Below are 20,866 nucleotides of genomic sequence, written 5' to 3' on the forward strand. Positions count from 1 at the left end.
GGCCTTGCGGTCTGTCCAATCGACGCTCGCAAAGCCTGACGGACAGCGCTCCCAGCCCGTCAGAGCGCGGGGAAGGGTGGGGAGGCGGGGCAAAGAGAGGGAAAGGGAAAAGAACGGTGCTCGCGGTGCGCTTCCCGTGGGGGGGAGGGTCCCGCCTCCTGCTGGTTTTGATTGGTGGAGAGGAGAGCGGTGACAGCTCGGAGCGGGCTCTGATTGGACAATCACGGGCGCGATGCGGCCTGCAGCCTCTGGCCCTGGGCTTGGGGCCGTGAGGCACCCCCAAAGCGGGGGGCGCGTGGCAGCAGGGACGGTGCCAACACGGCCATAAAACCCCCAAAATCCTGACTGCTGGAGGAGCCCTGCGGGGTCATCCGGCCCAACCACCCCCTGCCAGCACTGCCACCACTGCAGCGTGTCCCCAAGCACCACCAACCTGCCCCTAACCGCCCCCAGGGATAAAACAGGTCCCCAAGCACCACACCTACACAGCCCCTAAACACCCCCAGGGGCTGTGGTGGCTCCACCACCTCCCTGGGCAACCTGTCCCAGTGCCTGACTGCTCTTCCTGAGCAGAAATGTCTCCTCATTCCCAACCTGAACCTCCCCTGGCACAACTTGAGGCCATTCCCTCCGGTCCTATCACCAGTTATCTGCAAAAAGAGGCCGACCCCAACTCCCCACACCTTCCCTTCAGAGGAGAGCAATAAGCTCTCCCCTGAGCCTCCTCTTCTCCAAACTAAACACCCCCAGTTCCCTCAGCCATTCCTCACAGGATTTGTGTTCCAGAACCTTCACCAGCTCCGTAGCCCTTCTCTGGACACATGGCCCCGGTGTGGGCAGTGCAGAGCGCACGTTGCTGCTCTGAGACTCCCACAGGGGCTGTGGGAGCAGCTCCTGCAAAACCGTGTGAGTGGGTAAAACCAAAGGGAAGGCACTGGCGGGCAGCTCCAGGAGGATCACAGCCATGTAACCACCACCGCAGTGACACACCACCAAGGAGGTGGTTGCAGCACCTGCAAGTGCCACTAACAGCATAAGCAGCTTTGGCCAAGCATTGTTCTCTGGCCTCCCCCTACCCACACGCATTGTTTGTCTTTTTCTGTGTGTGTTTCTGTGCCCATATTTTCCTCCTCAAAACTAGTGCTGCCTGCTCCTAGCAGTGTGTGGCCCCTTGCTTCAGCCCGTCCCTCAAACCAGATTTAGAAATAACATTCTACCTCAAGATTTTGAGGTAAAAGGTTATTTGCCACGCATACAGCACAACAGATCCAGTGCATTTCTGAAAACAAATACACATAACCCTGACTGGGGTAATCCCGCTCTTCTACGTGGTGCTGGGCTGTTGGGAAGAGTTCAGTGTGGGAGAATAAGTGAGGGAAAAGGAAAAGTGTATGTGTATGTGTTAAAACTTCTAATTCCTTGTTCCAGGAAAGCCTGAGGTACATGCAGAGCAAATTGCAAGGCTCCTTCTTGCTTTGCTGCAACCAGTACCAGGAACGAGAGCAGCAAAGCCATGAGATCCATACCCTGCGTGCGACTGCCCTGCAGCCTGCCCTATTTCTCAGCAGGCACTTTCCTCACCCTGTGGGTTGCGAATGCCTGCAACCCTTCCCAGGTGCCAGCCTGCAGAAAGTGCACCCTCCCTCGCCTCAGGGAACAGGAGAAACCTTAATCTTCCTCCATAGAAAGGAGAGGGAACAAAAATCCCTGGAGAGGTAGTCTGGGCCAGTGTATGGTATATATTTTTACTCTGGAGCAAGGAGATACAGGATAGGAAGCCAGTGCTGAGCAATGACACCCCTGGAGCAGGCTGGAATGCAGAGCCCCTTTTTCCCTGCTAAGCCTCTTCGCCTTGAGCTGTTTCATTTGCAGCCGTTTATTAAAAAACTTGTGTTAATAAGAGCTCGTGCTGCTGGTTAAAGACCATTACACTGTGCTCTGCAGCAGGACTTTTCATTCCTAATAGATGCCAAATCTGGCCCATCTGAAAAAGCCCCATTATGTGGGAAGTGACCGTCACATAGCATCCTGGCACACAGCTCGTGCTCTCCCACACACATGGGGAATTAAAAGGTCTGGGAACAAAACAACACTGGAAAAGTTCCAGTTGTCAGGAGAAGTGAGCAGCCTGTCCCCGAGCACAGTTCTGCTGCTCCACTTCTCCCACCCCAGAACCTGCAGCAGGCAGCATCTGACACGGACAGCCTAAGCCTCTCCCTCCATTACCCACCTGGGACAATCTCCATGGGGAGGACTCGTGAATGCAGGATTTGGCTTTTACTGGCCCTGGCCTCGAGGGTGAAGCCTTGGTGCTCCCATGGGAAGTGCCAGAGACAGCAGAGGACTGAGTACAGTGTCCCCCAGGGTGTTGGGATGCTGCAGGTGCAGCTCCAAAAGGGTTATAAACACATGGTGGTGTTTGTATGTCCAGAAGAGCAGCAGGGAAATGGTGCTCCCTGCTCCCTTCTCATTTCAGCAGTGTTTTGTGGAGCTGTGAGAGCCCTTGGGGCTTCTCTCTGCAGCTCGGGTCATCCAACCACATCATCCGAAGTGCCCCAGTGCCTGGTCCGTGAGCACCTTCTCTGCCCAGCATCCGCAGCCACAAGCCCAGAAGCTCTGTCCGTGCAGCCCCTCCAAGCAAGACACTGAAATATCCATGCTCACACTCCACAGCTCTCTGCTGTCCTCATTCACGGGCTCACAGCTGCTCATCCCCCGGGGCCTGCGGGGAATGGAGCTATTTCTCCTTCTCCCGCCGCACGTCCCGGCTGGACTTGAAGAAGTCACTACGCAGCAGGCGGTAGAAGAGGATGATGTTCATGGGCATCATGATTGCCATGCCCACCATGCCCACAGTGTAGGCTGCCAGGGGCACTTGCTGCCGGTTGAGGAGCAGCCAGCGCGTCATCCAGGCCAGCGTGGTGATGCGAAACACCACGTAGGTGCCCAGGTTGACGATGCTGGTGAGGCGGTAGCAGGTGGTGTGCACCAGGTCGGCCATGAGCAGGATCTGCCGCAGGTGGAGGAAGATGGAGTTTATCTCCACCAGCAAGGCCACGAAGGCAAAGCCCATGTACTGATGGAGCAGCACCGCGATACCGAAGCAGACAATCACCTGGGAGGAGAAAGGAGAGAGGCTGAACCCAGGTGCTGGTTGCTCTCAGCTGCTGCAAGCCAGAGCCCTTCATGCTTGGGCACGGCGTGAAGCAGAGCTGGAAACAGTTGTCACGCCAGAGCCAAACCGCTGGTCATCGCTTCACTCATCTCTGCAGTGCTGCAGGCACGAGATAAGGTCTCTCCATCACCGCGTGAAACCTGAGTGTGTGTTTGTTTTGTTTTGCTTTTTTTCCCCAGAAAAAGAAGAAGGAAACAATTGTATAAACCCTGGGATAAAGAGGAAGCTGAACAGGCAGACCTAACCCTGCTTTTGTGGCGTGGGGAGCGCAGCTGGTGGTGGCCTAGCAAGGTGGTTCTGCACACAGCGAACAACACTGGCAGGGAGGGAGATGCCTAGCCCAGGGCTACGGCTGCTGCTGGCTCAGGGATTCTCCCCAAGACAGGCACACTGCAGGAATTAAGTAGCTTTGGTACATGAGAGCCCTGTGGCCACCTCTCAGGGAGCTCTGGGATGCCCCGGAGGACAGGGCTGTGGGGGCTAAGTGGGTACAATCCTGCCCCGCACCCTCCCTGCCTGCCCGTGTCCTACCATGCTCAGACCTTCCTGCAGTTTATACCCTTAATGCTGTTATTTGTATTGGCTCTCTAATAAGATTATCTGCTTGCTAAATCACTGTCTTGGCCTGAATTAGCTCTATTGTGCAGATGACCTTTTGACTCGTGAACGGTGGCCAGCAGAGCTGCAGGGCTGAAAATCGCCTTCCCCAGCACGGTCCCACCGCCACCCCTCCTGTCCCCCATGCCCTGCAGAGCCCCCTGCCTCCCCTGGAGCCTGCTGGAAAATAGGCTCGGCTGCTCAGCTGCACAGTGCCATCCCCCTGCCCTGCAGCGTGTGCAGTGCTCAGGCACCCAGACAGCAGAGGCAAGTAAGGAGAAACCCATTCTAGGTGCAGAGAGGAGCAGGGGGGGGCAGAGAGCACTTATATGAGGGCATCACGGCTGCCCGCAGCCACCCAAGCCCCATGGCCACAGCTTTGACCTGAATGAAAGCACCCCGGGGAGCAGCCAGGAGCAGGAGGTGGAAGGAGGAGATATTTGGGGTGTGCAGCCCTTCCTGTGGCTGCTCAGCTGGCTGAGAGCTGGCAGGAGCTGAGGTGCTCGCTGGTGCCAACGGGGACACCTGGGTCACGCCTGTCTGTGCCAGGGGCATGGATCAGCCCCCCCAGAACATTAAAGGTAAGGCTGTGGCTCGGACCACTCAGGTCCCACAAGCATCGGGGTCTGTCCCCACCTCGCCACCTCCCTCGTGATGAGCGGGGCACTCCTCAGACCCGCTGCCACCCAGCGCTGCGCCCCGGGGAGCAGCCGGCGGACTCACCACGGAGTGATGGAAGAGCAGCTCCCAGGACTGGTGAAATTTCTGATTGCACAGCATGTCCACGAAGTCTTCCAGGAAATACCCTGGGGACAGAGAGGCCGTAAGCAAGGAAAGGGGGGGGCAATATGTGGGGACTCCCCAGCAGGCTCAGTACCTGACTGGCCACGAGGGCAGCACTCGACCCCTGTTTCCACCCCAGGATCGGATCCCACCCCACATCCCCGCAGCCCCTAGCAGCTACAGGATTTGCTGCCACCAAAGCAACCCCACGGTGGTGTTTTGGGTAGTTAAATCTCCTTGCTGAGCTGTGGCAATGCCGGGCAGCCTGTCAGCACTGACCACATAGCTAGTGACAGATCAGCAAGGTGACAAGGAGGGGGACAGGCTTCACGCAGCCACAGGACTCAAAACTTCTGGCCTCCGTGCTAGATAGTTTAGCACCAGGCTTTAGGGGGATCTGCACTGACCCCATATTTGGGCACTTTTAGGATTCTCCAAGCCCTGGCTGTCCAACGAGGACGGTGGCGGGCAGCCTGGTGCTCAGTACCTCCCGGCTGCGGGTGCCGTGGGACAGAAAGGAGCCACTGTCCTTGCCAAGAATAAGACGATTGTCTGGGGTGCCTGAGACATCGCTGCTCAGGACGTGGCACCGTCAGGCACCGACGGGCCCCTGGGGACCCCCGGGGACAAAGCAGGGGGCAGCCCGCTCCCCCCACAGCCTCACCTACGGACACGGCCACCAAGCTGCGCGCCCCGGGCGGCTGCGTGCCCACCAGGTCCTCGTGCAGCTCGGGGTAGAGGTAGAACCTGCGGGGAGAGGGGCTGCGAGTGCTGGGCAGTGCCTCTGCCCCCCTGCTTCCCTTCCAGCGTCCCGGGTGCCCACCTGGTGCTGCTCACCCCCCCGGCACCCTCCTGTCCCCCTTGTCACCCCCATAGCCATGCTGTCCTCCCGCTGCCCCCCTCCCCAGAGCCTCCCTGTCCCCTGCTACCCCAAAATCCCCTTGTACCCCTCCATCCCTCAGCACCCCACATGCTCCACTCCCTCCAACCCCCCTAGCATCCCATCCACCCCCTCCCCAACCCCCCCAGCATCCCCTAACACCCCAATCCCCCCCTTCCACATACCCAAACCCCCTCAGCGCTTCCCTCCCTGCACTTCAGCCCCAAGTTCCCATCGGGATCCCCGGACAGCCCGGTTGTCCCGTGTCCCCCCAACCCCTCTGGGTGCCCCCACAGAGCCGCTCACCCCAGCAGCGCCCCGCTGCTGCTGAGCACGCTGTGTGCCAACGAGGTCCAGATGTTTCGCCACTTCCAGCGGTTGCGCCGAGCCGAAGGAGGCGGCGGCACCAAACGCTCCAAACCCCGGTTCAACAAGCGGAAAGCGGCGAAAGAACCGGCCATCAGCAGCAACCCCGCACCGACAGCCATGGGCAACCCTCAGCACCCCATGGGGCACCCACGGGAGCTCCACCACCGCTCCGCCTCGCCCCAACCAGCGCCGCCCCGGGCACCGGCACCGCCCCGGCAGCACCGGGAACCGCCTCGCCCCGTGGCCCCGTTGTTTTGGGGCCAGCCCTGGGCATCGCCATTGCTTGGGTGGGAAGGGAAAAAAGGGGGGAGATGCAGCCAGCAGCGGTCCCAAGGGTGCTGGGGGGTTGCGGGAGCCCCCATCCCGTGCTGCTGTGGGTTTTCCACTTCCACGCAGACGGACACGGAGGGGCTGTCCTTCCTCGCAGCGCCTGATTCAGGAAGAGGGAGGAATGGGAAAGGAGGCCCCTGGGGTGTGTGTCAGCTGCCTGTGGCAGCCTTGAGTCAGAAACGGCTGCAGGCATTGCTGTGAAATGAGGGGCAGGGTGTCCCGATGCTGTGGGGCGTCCCGACACCGTGGGGACACCTTCCTTGTCCCCCCTCCCGAGGGCTCTTCTCCAGCTCAGTGGCACTGGATGGATGAACACCCCTCCTCTACGGTGCTGCAGTCGGGGTGTTTCGCCCCAAAACATCCCCAGTGCCTGCTGTCAGTGAGGCAGCACATCATTGCACATCATTGGGATGTACTGGGGACACAGCCCTCACCCTGGGTACATATCCACAGGATCCCTGCAAGCACACGCCAACAAATCTGGCTGCAGGTTAAGTGATTAACAAGGTCCAAATCCATTCTGCACCCACCACGCTCTCATCCTCCACCCCCCTGTCCTGTGTCTGCTCCTGAGGGCAGCTCCCCGGTGTCCGGATACCCCAGCTCTGGGGGTTTGGGGGAACTCAGGGTGGTGTCCCCCCAATTTCTTCAGTTCCATCCTACCGCGGCGCTGCTTCTCCTGCCTGCCCGTCACTTGATCGCTCCCGTGTTGCTCTTTGATGTCTCCATCAGAAGCGCGGATGCTGCCCAGACCTCGCGTCGCTCCTGCAGACGGGATGAGTCACCGCGTACACACCGATTAATGTCAGAGGCTGCCTCCTCTTTGAGGCATTAATTTGGGATGAAATCGTCTTCGCTCTCCTCGCTTGAACGGGAACATGCGGAGCCTGAGCTCTCAGTCACTGCCCTCTCCGGGGTAATGCACGCTGAAACAGCAACAAGTGATACGCTGATGGGAGAGACATTGCAGAGGGGAGAGATTAAATCAGAGCCGAAAGAGAGGGGTGAGATAGTCCCCACTGATAGCAAAGCAGCTGCTCATGCTGCAGAAATTTGCCTAAAAGCCAGGAAAAGCAATGCAATTTCATAGCCATTAAGTGCTGAGGAGACGTCGCCTGAAGTAATCCACAGCCCCGACTGCTGGGGGGATTATAAATAACCCCGTGTATTAGGGCTGGAGGGATCACACGGGCTAATCAGTTACCGAGAGGGCCAAATGGAGACGATCCTGCTTGGTGGAAGAGATGCAGAGGGAAGGGTGCTCAGCCTGTGCCCAGCCAGAGCCGGAGACGTGCTGGGCTGCCCAGGGCACCGGGCAGGAAAATTGTTTGGTGCCTAATTGTGCTGTAAAATGGCAGGGAGCCGGCTCCTGATGAAACTCATCTGCGGTGTCTTAGCCGCAGAAATCTTGACTGTCCCTTTCCGTGGCGGCAGGAATAGTTAAAATGCTTCTGGGCACTGGAGAGCTTTTACCGGCCACTTGCACGCAGGAGGAATTTAAGCCGTGATTAATTGAGCCTCTGGTTCGGCGGCTGAAATCCCGCTGCTGGAGCACCACCAGCGGCCGCACACTTTCTATCTTTCGGTTACTTTTGGCCCAGATTTTACGCAACTATGCCAGGACTTGCCATCGGGCATGCTCTCCTACAAGCCCTCTTTTTGGCTTTTCCTGCTTTCCTTCCGCCCCGTGCAGCGATGGCACTAACCAGGGGACGGTTTTAGGGATGGAGGGACGGTTTTAGGGGGTTTTAGGGATGGAGGGGTGACAAACAGGTCCCCTGACACAAGCCCCAGCCCCAAATCCTCTCCGTGTCCAGGTTCCAGGGCCAGGCTCGTCCCAGGGCAGGAGGGGAGCGCTCCGGCACCGCTGCCACAAGAGGTCCCTGCACGCTCGCTGAAGAGCCAGGCAGGGCGACCCGCTCGGAAAGGGCCTCTGCAGCCACACCTTATTTGGAGATATTGCTTTTTTCACCCCATTTTTGAGGCGTTTTCCAGCAGCTCCCAAAAGGCGGCGTTGGGTGCAGGGATGCAGCCCAGGGGCTGCTCCCAGCGGGGCAGGGGCTCCCTCCGGGTGTCAGCAAGGATGTGCCCAGCCCATAACTCCATCATCCCATAAGGTGCCATCCCATAACGCTGTGGGGACACAGCTCATTCCCTAGCAGGGGCTGCACAACAGCCGAGGTGTAAAGCGAGGGTGCAGCAGTGTTTTTAATAGCCTGGATAACTTTTTTTTCTCCCTCTCACAATTCGGCGTTTCCCTGCGGCACATCTGGGACAGATAAAACCATTTTCCCCAAAAGAGCCCCAGCAGTTTGCTGATAATGGCCAGCATGAACTCTGCCAGATAAACGGTGTCCTCTCCCAGATGCTGCTCCTGGATGGGGGTGTGGGTGCTCCTTACCCAGCACCGTTCTGCTCCCAAACACCACCCGGGGCTCGCTGCAGCCAGCAGATGTGGGAGCTTGTGACATGGAAAGTCCTTCTGGGTAAAGTCCTGCTCCTGCTTTTGGGAAGTGTCGCTCCCTTCACTCACCCTTCTCCAACCAGGGAGGTGGAAAGCCCATCTGCTCATCTAATGCCATGCTCACACCTCACAGAGCTTGGGGAGTCCGAGATCTCAAAGCAAATCAAGCAGCTTGACTTCCAAATTTTAATCAGTTGTCTTCTTCACCCCCCTCTAAAGCACGTCAGGGCCCTGCTAGGCCATAGGAAGTCAGACGATACAGAGCAGCTCTACTCTATATATCCGGCTTTTAATTCAGAAAGTCTGTGAACTCTGTGCTTATGAAAGGACCTACTGTGAGAAATGTGCTGCACGTGGCAGAGCACGCCCAAGAGCTGCAGAGGTAGCTGTGGAGAGCACTGAAATCAATGCAGACTCCAGCATCTGCCCCTTCCAGCTAGGAACACCTTCCTGGTTAACCACCACACTCAGGACTTGGTCTTGGATGGTGAGGAGCTCGCCTGGCTTTGCACCACCACCCATCCGCGCTCACCCTGCTCAAGCCCAAGAGGGAAAACTCTCCCTGCTCTCCCCAAGCTCTGAGCAGCCCCGAGTGCGTCCCGCTGTCACCGATCCTTTCTGACACTGTCCCTTCAACAACTTTGGCATCTCCTGGAAGCTCAGCTTCCTTCTTTCCTGATGGTGAACGGTGAGATGTGGGGCCAGGCGCCTGCTGCCCAGCCTATATCCCATTCCTCACCCTGGCCAGACATGAACGCTCAGGAAGAATATATGAAACAGCACATATATACTCTATAAACAGCACATATATACTCTATAAGCAAATTGATTCCCTCTAAATATTTCATTTTCCATGTCTCCTTCCCCTGTGGGATAAACATGTTTTTTCTATCTGGTTTACCGTGCTCAAGCTTAAGTCATTGCTGACAGATATTGATGTGCTTGCTGGCTACGTTATGAGGTATTTATGACCCCGTGCTTTTTGCAATTCAGACAGGTTCAGAATGAGCCTTGAAAGGTGGAAGTACATCCCAGAGCCCTACACCCCTCTGTGCAGCACTGCTTGTTGCTGAGCCCACATGATTGCTCCTGCATTACAAATAGAAGTGCTGGAGCTTCACAGCTCCTGCTGCTGCTGGCTCTGCAGCTGGGCATGGGGTAGGTTCCCTCCTGAATTCTCTCATTATTAATATCACAAACCAAGCTGTTCTGAGAGCGGTGTCCCATTAATCATCTTAGCTCTGCTGCTTTCTTCACTTCGCTTCCTCTTCCTGCGCCTGAGCATTCTTCAGCGGCGCTGGGCTCTGTGCAATGCACTGCTAAAATCTACAGCCCTGCTAAGGCAGGGAGGGAACAACCTGAGCAAGCTGTGGGCAAGGACATATCTGTACAGCCACAGCTGCACTACAGCAGGACAGAACATGCTGCACTGGCTGAGGGTGGTAGGGGCTTGAAAGCACACCACCTCCCCCCACCATTACATTTTCACCTGGGTTTGAATATTGCAGAGTGCTGGCAACACTGGATAGACATAATAAAAGTGAGGATATCTAATAAAAAGTGAGGACAGCTTGCCAGGATTGTCCAAGGACTGCTGATGACCACCTGAGCTCAGCTCACGTTTCAGGGCACTGCATCATTTCTCTCTCTCCCTTCATTTCTACCTCCAATCCTGCTGCATTTTACAAGCAAAGGTCTTCACCATGCTGAGCATCCAGCTCTGCGTTACTTAGCAAAGGACCAAAAGATGCTTACAGAGCATCTTGCTGAAAACCTGCCTCTGCTAGCATCCCATTCCCTGAATCCCTCGAGGGCTTATTGCATGTTTCTAGGTGTGAGCTGTCAGAGCAGCATGCAGCACCCTGCAGCAAACCCAAACCTCCCCCTTACACTCAGTGCCCTTCCTGACTTTGAGAACAGGGTGGGATCCCTTTGCCATCACCTTTACCCTCATCAGAAGTGGGGATTTTGTTTTGCAAAAGTCCTTCCCGCGATGCTGGGCTGCATCCAACAGCTGGATTGGACTCAGCCCTGCAGTGCCAAAGCCACCCAAAGCACAGCAGGGGTTCCCACCTGGCTCCCAGCGAAGCCTCACACCACTGCTTGCCTTCGGACCTTCCACTTTGCTGGTGCACTGCAGCTTTCATCCCCGAGCAAACGCTTTCCAGCAATTTCTGCTGAGTCAGAGAATGCCTCCACGAGGGCTGCTGCTTCTCCACGTGGGAATGCGCTCCTAGGGAATAATTACAGAGAGTTTAAACAGGGACGTGCAGTAGCCAAATTGCTTCACTCTCAGGCGCCTGGCCAGCAAGGCAAAACCCAAAGCTGCTTGTTAGCACTGTAAGAAAATACTCTGCACCTGCGCCCACTGTGGGCGTACACCACCCGTGGGCTAAGAGCACTCCTGGCATCAAAGTGTCCCAGGGCTGAAATGAGTGCTTACAGCTTGCTTACAGCTCTGTGGGTCCAACAAAATGAGCCACTCTGCAGGCAGTGAGCGTACACTTACTGAGCATCCATGTCCGTGTCCTCTTCTTTCTGCCATGCCCACGACGGGGTTTGGGAAAGAGTTTTCATCCCCCTCTGATGCTGGATTTCAGAGCATGCTGCACGGCAGAAAGCTGCTCCGCTTCTGCAAGAGGAATGATGGCAACATGCTGCTAGGGATTTGTCCCCCCGCTAAATTTTGAGACGTATTTAAAGGTTTTGAAACATCTTGACTGTGAAATAGAGATAAGAACTGGAGTAGACACAAACAGTGTAGGCGTCACTCCCATTTTTTGCAACTCCCACCCTCCTGCAAAAATAGCACAGTCAGCAGCATGCCACCCTGTGCAATCCACACGGACATGGCAGCGGTGGGACTGGGTGCCTGGACGTCTGCAGACTGAAATGTACTCATGCAGGTGCAGAGCAGGAACATGGGGCATTTGCAGAGATGCTGAACACTTTGTGTTCCCTTAAAATCAAAGGGAGATAGAGAGGATCTGCCTTAAAACAAACAAACACAGATTAATTAATTTTAAATGTTGTAGAAATGTATAAGTAGTAGTATCCAAAGTGTGGCAAAAATATGTGCTGGGCTAAAGCACTTCCCATCAAGAAAGAGCAGAGGTATCTCTGCATTGACTCAGTTTCTGTTTCCGAAATGCATCTCACATGACGCACCTAGCCTCCAAACCACACCTACCCCATAATTCATAAGTGTCCTTAATTCTTTTGCAAGCGGTTTCTAAATCTGAATTAAAAAAAAAAAAAAAAAAAAAAAAAAAGAAAAGAAAACAAACAACGTTAATGATGCACGGAGCAGTTGCAGAAATCAGATAAGCTGTGTCCCTACTGCCACCCTCCAACTGGGAATGTTGTGCAAGGCTGGGAGAGCATCGCCCAGCGTGGGCTGGGGGAGCGGGGTTTGGGGAGAGACTTACAGACGGGGAAGGGACTCACAGACGGTGGTGGCAGCTTTCGACAGGGGCAAACGTTGAGTCCCTGCAGCAGCACCCTGTGAGTATCCGTTGAAGCCTTTCCTTGGGGTCGGGGTGGTAATGTGGGAATTTCCCAATGTCTTGGTGTCGGCAGTGAAATCACTGCCATATATTGCACACATGCTCTTTAAAATGTGCCCCACATTTCCCCTCCGTCTCAATTTTTTTCCTTTTTTTTTTCCTTCCAAAACGGAGAGGAAAATCTCTAAATACCCAGTGGACTTTCTTCTAAGCTAAAGCAGAGGCAGCACTAAAAACCAAGTTTTTCAGCTCCTTTTTAGCCTAGGAGACGCTTTGGACAGGGATTGTTGCCTTTTTATTTTTATTTTTTCTCCGGTTAGTGCAAATACTATCTCAGCACTAGCACTGGAGAGGTTTCAGAGGTACTGTGGCAACTCTGCAGACCCCAGGCCAGAGCATCCACAGGCTGCATCAGCAGTGTCTTGCCCTGACTCATCTACTGTAAATAATTTTAAATAATTTTATTTGTTTATGACACAACTATTGTGAAACAGGCTTGCCAGCTTGCTTGCCCTGTGCTTGAGCTCAGTTTAATGGGATGCAGGGCTGTCACCTGAAAATGAGAATTGGGTTAAGTCAGTGAAAAAAATATCAAAGGAATGGGCTTTGGGTTTGGAGATGAAATAAAAAAACGGGGACATGTGCATTTTCTGCCAGTCGTGGCTCTTTTTCTTTTTTTTTTTTTTTTTTTTTTTTTCTGTTGCACCATGAGTGAGGGACCCCTGAAATAGCTGTGGCCCTACTTTTTGTTGTGGGATTTTGCCGTGATGGCACAAATGTGCCTAAATGTCGTTGCCTTCAGGGGACACAGCAAGGACTGACACCAACCCCTTCAGCCACCCACCCATGGCCACCGGCAAGGACGGCGATGACACCATCACCGCCGAGGTCTGCAATGAAGCCGACATTGGGGATGGAGAGTGAGTACCCTGTGGGGAGGCTGAGGCCCAGCCTGCCGCCATGAGCCATGCAGGGCTGGCATTGTCCCCACAATGGCTGCCATGCTGGAGGCAGCCATGTTGGTGGCTGAGGGAGCACCAAGATGGCCATGAGGGGCTGAGCCTTGGCTCACCACCACAGCGTCCACCTCTCTGCCTCTCTCGCAGGCTCTGTGAGGTGATGGTGGCTGGCCACCCAGTGCTGCTGGTGAGGAACAAGAAGGAGTTCAGCGCCCTGGGCAGTAGGTGCCCACACTACGGTGCCCCACTCAGCAAAGGTAAAGCGTGAGCTGGGTGGTGGGGAGAAGCCATGCTGGGGAGGCTGGCTGTCACCTTATTGTTGTGGGGGCTTTTCTGTTGCAGGGGTCTTGAGGGGGCACAGGCTGCGCTGCCCCTGGCATGGAGCCTGCTTTAACATCAAAACAGGAGATATTGAGGAATACCCTTCTCTGGACTGTCTTCCCTGCTTTAAGGTGATGTGTCGTCCTCCCAGCTTGGTCTATGTCCTCTGTGCCACCCATGAGTTCTTGACACTGACCGTGGTTCCCATCACACAGAGCTACACATAGGATGATTTCCTGGGATCATGTAACTCTCTGTCCTCAAGCTCTTTCCAATCCAAAATGATGCCACACATCTTGGTATCCTCCACAGCCAGCACTGCTCTTTTTTTTTTTTGAAAGGAAAAAAGGATTTACACTTCTTCCTGAGTGCCCCTGGGAGGAAGAGAAAAGCTCATGAGCTCTGCAGCATCAATGGGTGCTCACTTGACATTCAAGATCCCTATGGGTCACTCTTGGTGTGTCAGAGAGGGTTGCCCTCCAACATTCAGCCCAATGGGGCAGGTCCATAAACACCTGTGGACACTGATCCTCCCTCCTTAGAGCTGGACTCCATTATCCAGATTTGTCCTACAGGTCCCCAACTTTGCCTCCTAGACCCTTTCTCATTCAGGTCCCAGACAGCCCGCTCTTAGCAGGATCCCCTTTAACATCAGCCCTAGGACAGACCCCTGCCCAAGCTTTTAAGTCACCATGGGGCCAGAAAGCATGGTGCAGCAAACCCACTTAATTAGAACCTCACAGGAAAGATCCTATCACCACCCCATGAGTGCAGTGCTTAAATACTCTTCTTTTATCCCTTCAGGTAACAGTGGAACAAGGAAAGGTGTTTGTTACAGCAAAAAAGAAGGTACTGACCATACCTGCTGCCACTAAGCACAATCAGCACCTTGAGCTAGGTACAATTTCATTATTTCTCACTTCATTCTAGGATCTTGAAAGCAGCGTGAGGGTGAAGAACACAAGCAAACGGTGTCTTCTCAACCCGAACACAGTGCTGCTCCTTGGGGGAGGTAAGTGAAGTGGTCTGTACCATGCCGTCCTCACGTATACTGTGAGCTGCCAGTCTTGTCTCTGGGGGGGAGTTGTCTTCTTCTCCTCTTGCTCCATAGTGATGTGTAATAGGGCTGAGATGAGCATCTCTTGTAGGTGTGGCTGCCCTGGTCTGCGCAGAGACACTTCGCCAAGAGGGCTTTACTGGCAGGATCATCATGGCCACCAAAGAGAAACATGCTCCATATGACAAGTCCAAACTGATCAAGGTTTGTCTGTGAGAAGAGCAGGACCATGCCCGGGTACAACATGTGAATTAGGGGCATAGTCCACACTCATCACCAGACTGAGCGATAAAATGATCCCTTTTGGCAGGGCAGCAGGAGTGCTCTGAGGCAAGGAAAAGGGCTATAATTTCCAGCTAATGTTTCACTTTTTCCTCTCAGAAACTCTTTGATCAAAGCCTACCACAGGCTAGTGGTTTTATCCCCTTTGGCTGAGTTCTTCCCACTAGAGGTTGAGTGGATATTTTTTTGAGGGGGTACAGGAAAATGATGGGGATGGGGCAATACTAGCAGCTGTGATTTACTAGTGCAGAATTTGCCTCTTATGCAAACTTCATTCCTAGCAAACGCTGCAAGAGTACTGCTGGCTCTAAGAAGTGCTTTGTGTCATATTTCTGTTTTGTTTCCAGGAAATGACCATGAAAGCTGAGGACCTCTACCTGAGGAAACCTGAATTCCTCAGTGCTCGTGACATAGAGCTCTGGACAGAGAAAGAGGTGCAAGAGCAGCTGAGATCAGTCCTCAGTGGGTGGCTCTGTTCCTGCCACGGGGAGGGGAAGCCCACACTTCCAGGCATAGTGCTACATTTCCAGAATGTGGGGCTCTGCTTAGGTACACGTTATCTTCTGCGACAGTGCTCCAAGGCCAGCGCTAGGGACTGTGAGCATGCTGCAATGCTGCCACAGAAGATAAGGTGCTCCTAAAGCCTAGCACCTGTGGGAAATGAAAAACTCCCCAGCGTTCCTCATTACCTGGGTGTCTAGAAATAGGACAGGCAGGCAGAAGGGACAGATGTGGCAGGACACCATAGGGCCAAAGGAGCCTTCCTGATCTTTGCCTCCTTTGTTCTGCAGGCAGTGTCGGTGGATTTCCAGAAGCAGAAGGTCCACTTCAAGGATGGGTCATCTCAGAAGTACAATCAGCTGCTCATTGCAACAGGCAGCCAGTGAGTATATGAAGCATTTGCCACATGCAAAATTTGTGCCAGAACAAGATGGGTCAACACAGGGAGCTTGGAACTCTTCTACAGAAATGTGGAAGGGAGTGGTTATGAGATGATATAGGACAAGATGGGATCAGATGGCCAAGAGATTGCATGAGTTTTTGTGCTCCCTCCTTACCCTTCCAGCTTCATTTATAATCATTAGACATACCTGGATTTTCTCTCTCTCAGCTCCAGCTCCCTCAAAGTCCCAGGTGCAGACCTGCAGAACGTATGTCATCTCCAAACCCCAGAAGACTCTAGCAAGATCTTAGAGCTGGCAGCTGGGAGGAATGTGGTGGTCGTAGGAGCTTCGTTCATAGGTAAAAGGCTGAGTGACAATCAGGTCATGGAAAAGGGGGCCTTAAAACCCACTGCTGCTGTGTGTGCAGATTGCCTGGGGCCCTCAGGGAAGGGATAGCCATTCACTGCCTGTCTTGTCACCAGAGGCTATAGCTGGGGGTGTGTGAGTTACACAACACACCAACTCTTACCTCTGATAGCCAGAAACTGAGCTATCCAGGTCCAGGAAACGTATACAGAGGGAGATGTGCCCTGTGAAATAGTCACTGTCCTTCCAAGGAGCAGGACTTCCCTCAAGCATTGGGAAAGTGAGGGGGTAAGGCACAGAAAAGGAGCTGTTTGGTACAGAACCAGGAGCTGTGCTTTGTATTTCCTAACATCTGGGTCCACAGAGCAAGAGAACAAAGAATACAGGAGGTGGGGAGGGCGGGGTGTTAAATACATCAGCCCAGAAATGCAGAGAAGAGCAGTTAAACATTGGCAATACATCAGATTTGTTCTCTTCGTCTGGAAGAGGAAAAGATTTCCAAGGAGGAGAGTGCAGGTTCCTGCTTGCAGCAGACTTACCTTGGACATGCCCTTCACTTGCAGGAATGGAGGCAGCCGCCTTCCTCTCAGACAAGGCTGCTGCTGTCTCAGTGGTGGAAAAAGATGAGTTCCCTTTCCAGAAAACGCTGGGTCCTCAGGTCGGAGGCGTTTGCATGAAGGTTAGGAGAACGTGGTGCTGATTTCTAGGATGGAGAACATGCGCTATCTAAACAGCCTTGTTATCCACGACTAGCTGGGAAATCCAGCCTTTGCTCTGAGTCACAGCCCTGCGTGCCTAGCCGCCCTTCTGACAGCTCACCAAGGGAGCTGTGTGCACACACCTCACATTTCCCAGCTCGATTCCATCCCCAAGCCCCATCTCATGCCAGGCCCACCTCATGCACCAGTCCTGGCTGGGAGAGCAGAGCAAAGCCAGGCTTCCAGTACGCCTTGTGCCAGCTGGGGAAGCAAATGAAACCTCTCTGCTGCCTGGAGCAGCAGCTAAGCTGCCTGCCTGGGTTTTGGCTGGATGGCTGCTGCTTTTACCAGCCTGGAATTTCCTAGTGAATACTCAAACTAGCTTCCTTTTCCTTTTCAGATGCTGCAAAATAACGGGGTGAAGTTTTACACGAAAACAGAACTCTGTGAGCTGAAAGGGAAGGATGGAAAGGTCAGCCATGCTGCTGGGATCCCTGAACTGCTCATTTTAGCCTCCCCCCTCAACTGAGGTGTATCCTAGTGCTTTCTCATCCCGTGTCTAGACCCTTGTGTTTCTTTTCATTAAGCATAACTCTAGGCTCAAAAGGTACCGGTATGCCTTCCTACCTTAGGGGCAACAACTTGATTTTCTCTTACATTCCTGGCAACACACATTTGCTGGACAAGGTGATCTGAGCCTGTGGAAGAAAAAAGCACAGAACGAGGCAGCAGGGAGTCTGTGGGAATTAGGACAGTTTTTAACTTTTTGTTAGTGATTTTTGCTCCTTTCCTAGGTCACAGAGGCCATTATTGCCAGCGGAAAAAAAATACCTGCAGATGTGGTGGTGCTGGGAATAGGTAAGCAACCCCAGCTGGGAGAGGGAGACAGGTTTGGAAATAGGGAGAACAGCCAGCAAATCCTAATTTAACCCTTCCCAGAATACTGCTCCCCTCTTTCCCATTCTGCCATCATCCAGACCTTCCTTTTGGCCCCAAATCACCCTAAGAAAGTCAGCAGCCCACAAGTAATCACTCGGCATGAGGAAAGGAGCTACTTATGGTCTCGGTGTGACTTTGGCATGCTTGTTGAGCTCTGTAGGTCACTGCTGTGTTATCGGAGCGTGCTTTGTTCTGGGGCCTGGTTTTATTGTTGCTGGGTTAGGTCAGCACCAGCCCAACCGCTGGTCACTGCCGTGAGCTGCTCTGGTCTGAGCAGGCACCAAAGGCACGTGCTTGCTGTAGGGCCATGGCCAAGTTTCCTCCTTGCTTTTGCAGACCTTTGCTGCATTTGTCCTTGCTCCTTTCCCTGCAGGGGCGTTGCCCAGCTCTGAGTTTCTGAAGGGCACCTCCATTGCCAGAGACAGCAGCGGTGCCATCCTGGTGGATCTGGTAAGTGCCAGCTGAGTAGCCGTGGTCCATGCTGAATCCCTTCTCTCTCATCATTGCATTAATTGCTTTTTTTTGTCTCATTAGTGCATGCAAACCAACATCCCCAATGTGTTTGCTGCGGGGGATGTGGTCTCCTTTCCTGTAGCGCTGCTCGACGGGGAGCGTTCCAGCATCCACCACCAACAGGTGGCCGAGGCCCACGGTGAGACAGTGCGGCACTGTGCTTTCCAGCTCCCCTCACAAATGGGTACCGAGGGAATAGAATCACAGAAACAACAAGGTTGGAAAAGATCTTCAAGATCATCTGCTCCAACCATCCCCTTACCACCGCTGTCACTACTGAACCATGTCCCCAAGCACCGCGTCCAGCCTTTCCTTGAATACCCCCAGGGACGGTGACTCCACCACCTCCCTAGGCAACCCGTCCCAGTGCCTGACTGCTCTTCCTGAGAAGAAATGAGGCAGAAGGGACAACAGGATAACAAGATGTAAGGGGCACTGCCTGCCAGCTACCCAGGCTCAGCCTGGGCAGGAAGGGTTTGTGGCCCACACAGAAAACCACCTTAGCTAGGCAGCACTGCAGGTACACTAAGCAGAGAGCTGTTTCTTCAGAAACAGCTGACACAAAGACATTCCTGGGGTGAAGGAGGAGAGAAATACCTCTTCAGGTGCTTTCTGGCCCACTCTTTGGTGAGTCCAGACGCAGACACAGTGCAGCTGCACATCAGCTCTTAGCAGGAATGATTGAGGCCCTGAGAAGCCAGAGCAGAACAAGGTGTTGAGATGAGCAAGCTTAAGATTCAACAACTTCTCAAATCACCTAAAAGAAACAAAAATGTTTACCCTGCTGATCCACCACAGGTTCCATTGCTGCCCTTAACATGCTGAAGAAGCAGAAGGAGCTGCACACTGTCCCCTTCTTCTGGACCACAATGCTTGGGAAAAGCATCCACTATGCAGGTAGGACGGGGCAGAGGGATGTGAGGAGCTGAACAGCTTCCTAGCGGAGCTGCTCATCCACCAGGTGGGCCCAGGGCTTGTAAACATGAAGCCCTTATCCAGGTTGCAGCAAGGAGCAGCTGTAATTTACCTGAAGCAGCTCAAGCTTTGGAGTAGTGGGGTTAGGAATCCTGTCTGAGCTCTGTGCCAGCAGGTTACACACAGCTCTTGGGTTTTGCCGATCTCCAGTGGCTTGGAGGTCACAAAGGAGGAAGATTTTCCCCGTCCAAGTCAAGCAGGGTCTTGGGGTGATGACTCTGGGTCAATTCTGCCTGACCAGAACCCCCATGCCTGCTCCTGTGCTCCCACCTGCATTGGTGGTGGGGTGGGTGGCAGCGGCTGACCCAGGGCTCCCTGAGCAGCTGCTGCGATCCCCTGCAGGCTGCGGGAAGGGATTCACAGACACCGTCGTGAAGGGCAGCTTGGAGCAGCATAAGTTCCTGATTTTTTACATCAGGTGAGTGAATCCACAGCCAGCCTGTGCCCCGACATGGTGGCGCTCTGGAAACAGGGCACTGTCCTCTCCCTCACGGCCTGCAGAGCCTCCCGCAGTGGGGACACAGCTGCACATCACCCTCCCAGGGCTGTGCATTTTTTCCCTGAAAACTAGCAGGGAGACAATTTCAGAGCAAAACAAGCAGGGCAGGCACGGAGAAGAGGCTGAGCCTCCAGCACCTTCCACAGAAGATCTGACACAAGCCACGCTACCCCATAACCAAAATGGGAAAAGCCAGCACTGGGATGGAGACACCAGCTGGGCAGGGAGCCTGGGACACGTCTCCTCTCCCCCTGCCCCCAGACTCGGTGCCCAGCCCCAGCAGCACCCAGGAGATCAGCTGCAAGGCCTTGGGCACCCTGAGGCATCGGCCACCCTACCCTGAGCCTCCCAAAACACATCTGGCCTGGGGGTGGCAGGGGGCTGCTGCCCCGCTGAGGTATTTGTGCTGAGATCCACGTCCTTCTGCTTTCTCTTTCAGGGATGGTTTCGTGACTGCAGCTGCCAGCCTGAACTGTGACCCCATGGTGTCTCTGATTGCAGAAGTTTTGTACTCGGGGAAACGAATCTCTAAAGAAGAAGCAGAGTAAGTGGCACCCCGAGCAACCTGGCTCTGTGCTGCCTTCTCTGTGCCAGCACAGAGCCCCTCGAGACACAGAGCTGAGGGGATTTACTGCCCATCCCCAATGCACCTCTCTTTTATAGGGCCTGTGATATCAACCAAATACCCCTGCTGACAGAAACCTGAGCTTCGTAGCAAGGGGCACGGCATCACCCAAGGGTTACAGCTCAACCTTCTCCCATCCTAGCACAAGAGAAATAAAGTAGAATTGGATTTAGTATGGATCCAGTGCCTGCATTTTGCGTTTGCAGACAGCCCTTGGCTGCTCTTTGTGTGCTGGGGCAAGAGGGAGCTGCACTTTCCCCTCTCTTCTAGCTGGGGATCTGCTGGGCTGGACGAGAGGAGGCTGCCCACGTCCTGGGATCTGAGCAAGCAGCAGGGACCGCACGTTCCCAGCTCCAGCAGCTCCAGCAGCCCTTCCTGCTCCTCCAGCTCGCTGCTGGCAGGGAGCTTTCATCGAGCACACCGGTCATGCTGACCTTCTGCTTTGCGAAAGCACATTTTCCCAGCGAGGGGAGCTCTGACTGAGGCAAGCTGCTCTCCCACAGCTGGGAAGCAGAGAGTCAGCCCGCGGGAGCTCACGCCAGATACCTACCCCTAAGGACAGAGGGCTGCGAGCCGACCTCTGAGCGAGCAGCACCTGCTGGCATTGCTACAGAGGCCTTGAATATTGCATTAGCTGCCGCAGC

The 20,866-nt window shown here is 54.4% G+C and overlaps 2 protein-coding genes across 4 annotated transcripts; one reads left to right on the forward strand and one right to left on the reverse strand.

Moving 5' to 3' along the window:
* Nucleotides 1–1,719: 1,719 nt before the first annotated feature.
* Nucleotides 1,720–11,388, reverse strand: TLCD2 (TLC domain containing 2). 3 transcript variants are annotated; one of them, XM_084493176.1, is made up of 6 exons: nucleotides 11,108–11,388; nucleotides 10,672–10,831; nucleotides 5,742–7,083; nucleotides 5,220–5,302; nucleotides 4,496–4,578; nucleotides 1,720–3,115 (listed from the first exon to the last, which is right to left on the reverse strand). In XM_084493176.1, exons 3-6 carry the CDS (start codon nucleotides 5,921–5,923, stop codon nucleotides 2,738–2,740), a joined length of 726 nt encoding a protein of 241 aa, XP_084349302.1. In that variant the 5' UTR covers nucleotides 5,924–7,083; nucleotides 10,672–10,831; nucleotides 11,108–11,388; the 3' UTR covers nucleotides 1,720–2,737. The 3 variants fall into 3 exon arrangements, with proteins under 3 accessions (XP_084349302.1, XP_084349303.1, XP_084349304.1); XM_084493177.1 differs by having other exon boundaries at nucleotides 6,665–7,083; nucleotides 11,108–11,315; XM_084493178.1 differs by having other exon boundaries at nucleotides 6,665–7,060; nucleotides 11,108–11,291.
* Nucleotides 11,389–12,862: 1,474 nt separating this feature from the next.
* LOC311421548 (apoptosis-inducing factor 3-like) lies at nucleotides 12,863–20,401 on the forward strand. The gene is made up of 18 exons (XM_084493538.1): nucleotides 12,863–13,024; nucleotides 13,211–13,320; nucleotides 13,406–13,515; nucleotides 14,189–14,233; nucleotides 14,315–14,396; nucleotides 14,533–14,645; nucleotides 15,071–15,157; nucleotides 15,515–15,606; nucleotides 15,835–15,965; nucleotides 16,537–16,652; nucleotides 17,072–17,143; nucleotides 17,466–17,529; nucleotides 17,984–18,060; nucleotides 18,145–18,262; nucleotides 18,922–19,020; nucleotides 19,441–19,516; nucleotides 20,037–20,141; nucleotides 20,261–20,401. The coding sequence occupies exons 1-18, from the start codon at nucleotides 12,891–12,893 to the stop codon at nucleotides 20,301–20,303; spliced, it is 1,674 nt and encodes a 557-aa protein (XP_084349664.1). The 5' UTR covers nucleotides 12,863–12,890; the 3' UTR covers nucleotides 20,304–20,401.
* Nucleotides 20,402–20,866: the final 465 nt, after the last annotated feature.

The sequence above is a fragment of the Aythya ferina genome (genome assembly GCF_964211825.1).
Source record: "Aythya ferina genome assembly, chromosome: 19".
NCBI lineage: Eukaryota > Metazoa > Chordata > Aves > Anseriformes > Anatidae > Aythya > Aythya ferina.

Bases quoted from the DNA above. Each gene is read 5' to 3' on its own strand.
- LOC311421548 (XM_084493538.1), top strand. From the start codon at position 12,891: ATGTCGTTGCCTTCAGGGGACACAGCAAGGACTGACACCAACCCCTTC. The intron at 13,516-14,188 runs GTGATGTGTCGT...TTATCCCTTCAG, and splicing joins ACTGTCTTCCCTGCTTTAAG to GTAACAGTGGAACAAGGAAA. The intron at 18,263-18,921 runs GTGAGACAGTGC...GATCCACCACAG, and splicing joins ACAGGTGGCCGAGGCCCACG to GTTCCATTGCTGCCCTTAAC.
- TLCD2 (XM_084493176.1), bottom strand. From the start codon at position 5,923: ATGGCTGTCGGTGCGGGGTTGCTGCTGATGGCCGGTTCTTTCGCCGCT. The intron at 5,303-5,741 runs GTGAGCGGCTCT...CTCTCCCCGCAG, and splicing joins AGCAGCGGGGCGCTGCTGGG to GTTCTACCTCTACCCCGAGC. The intron at 3,116-4,495 runs GTGAGTCCGCCG...TTCTCCTCCCAG, and splicing joins TGCTCTTCCATCACTCCGTG to GTGATTGTCTGCTTCGGTAT.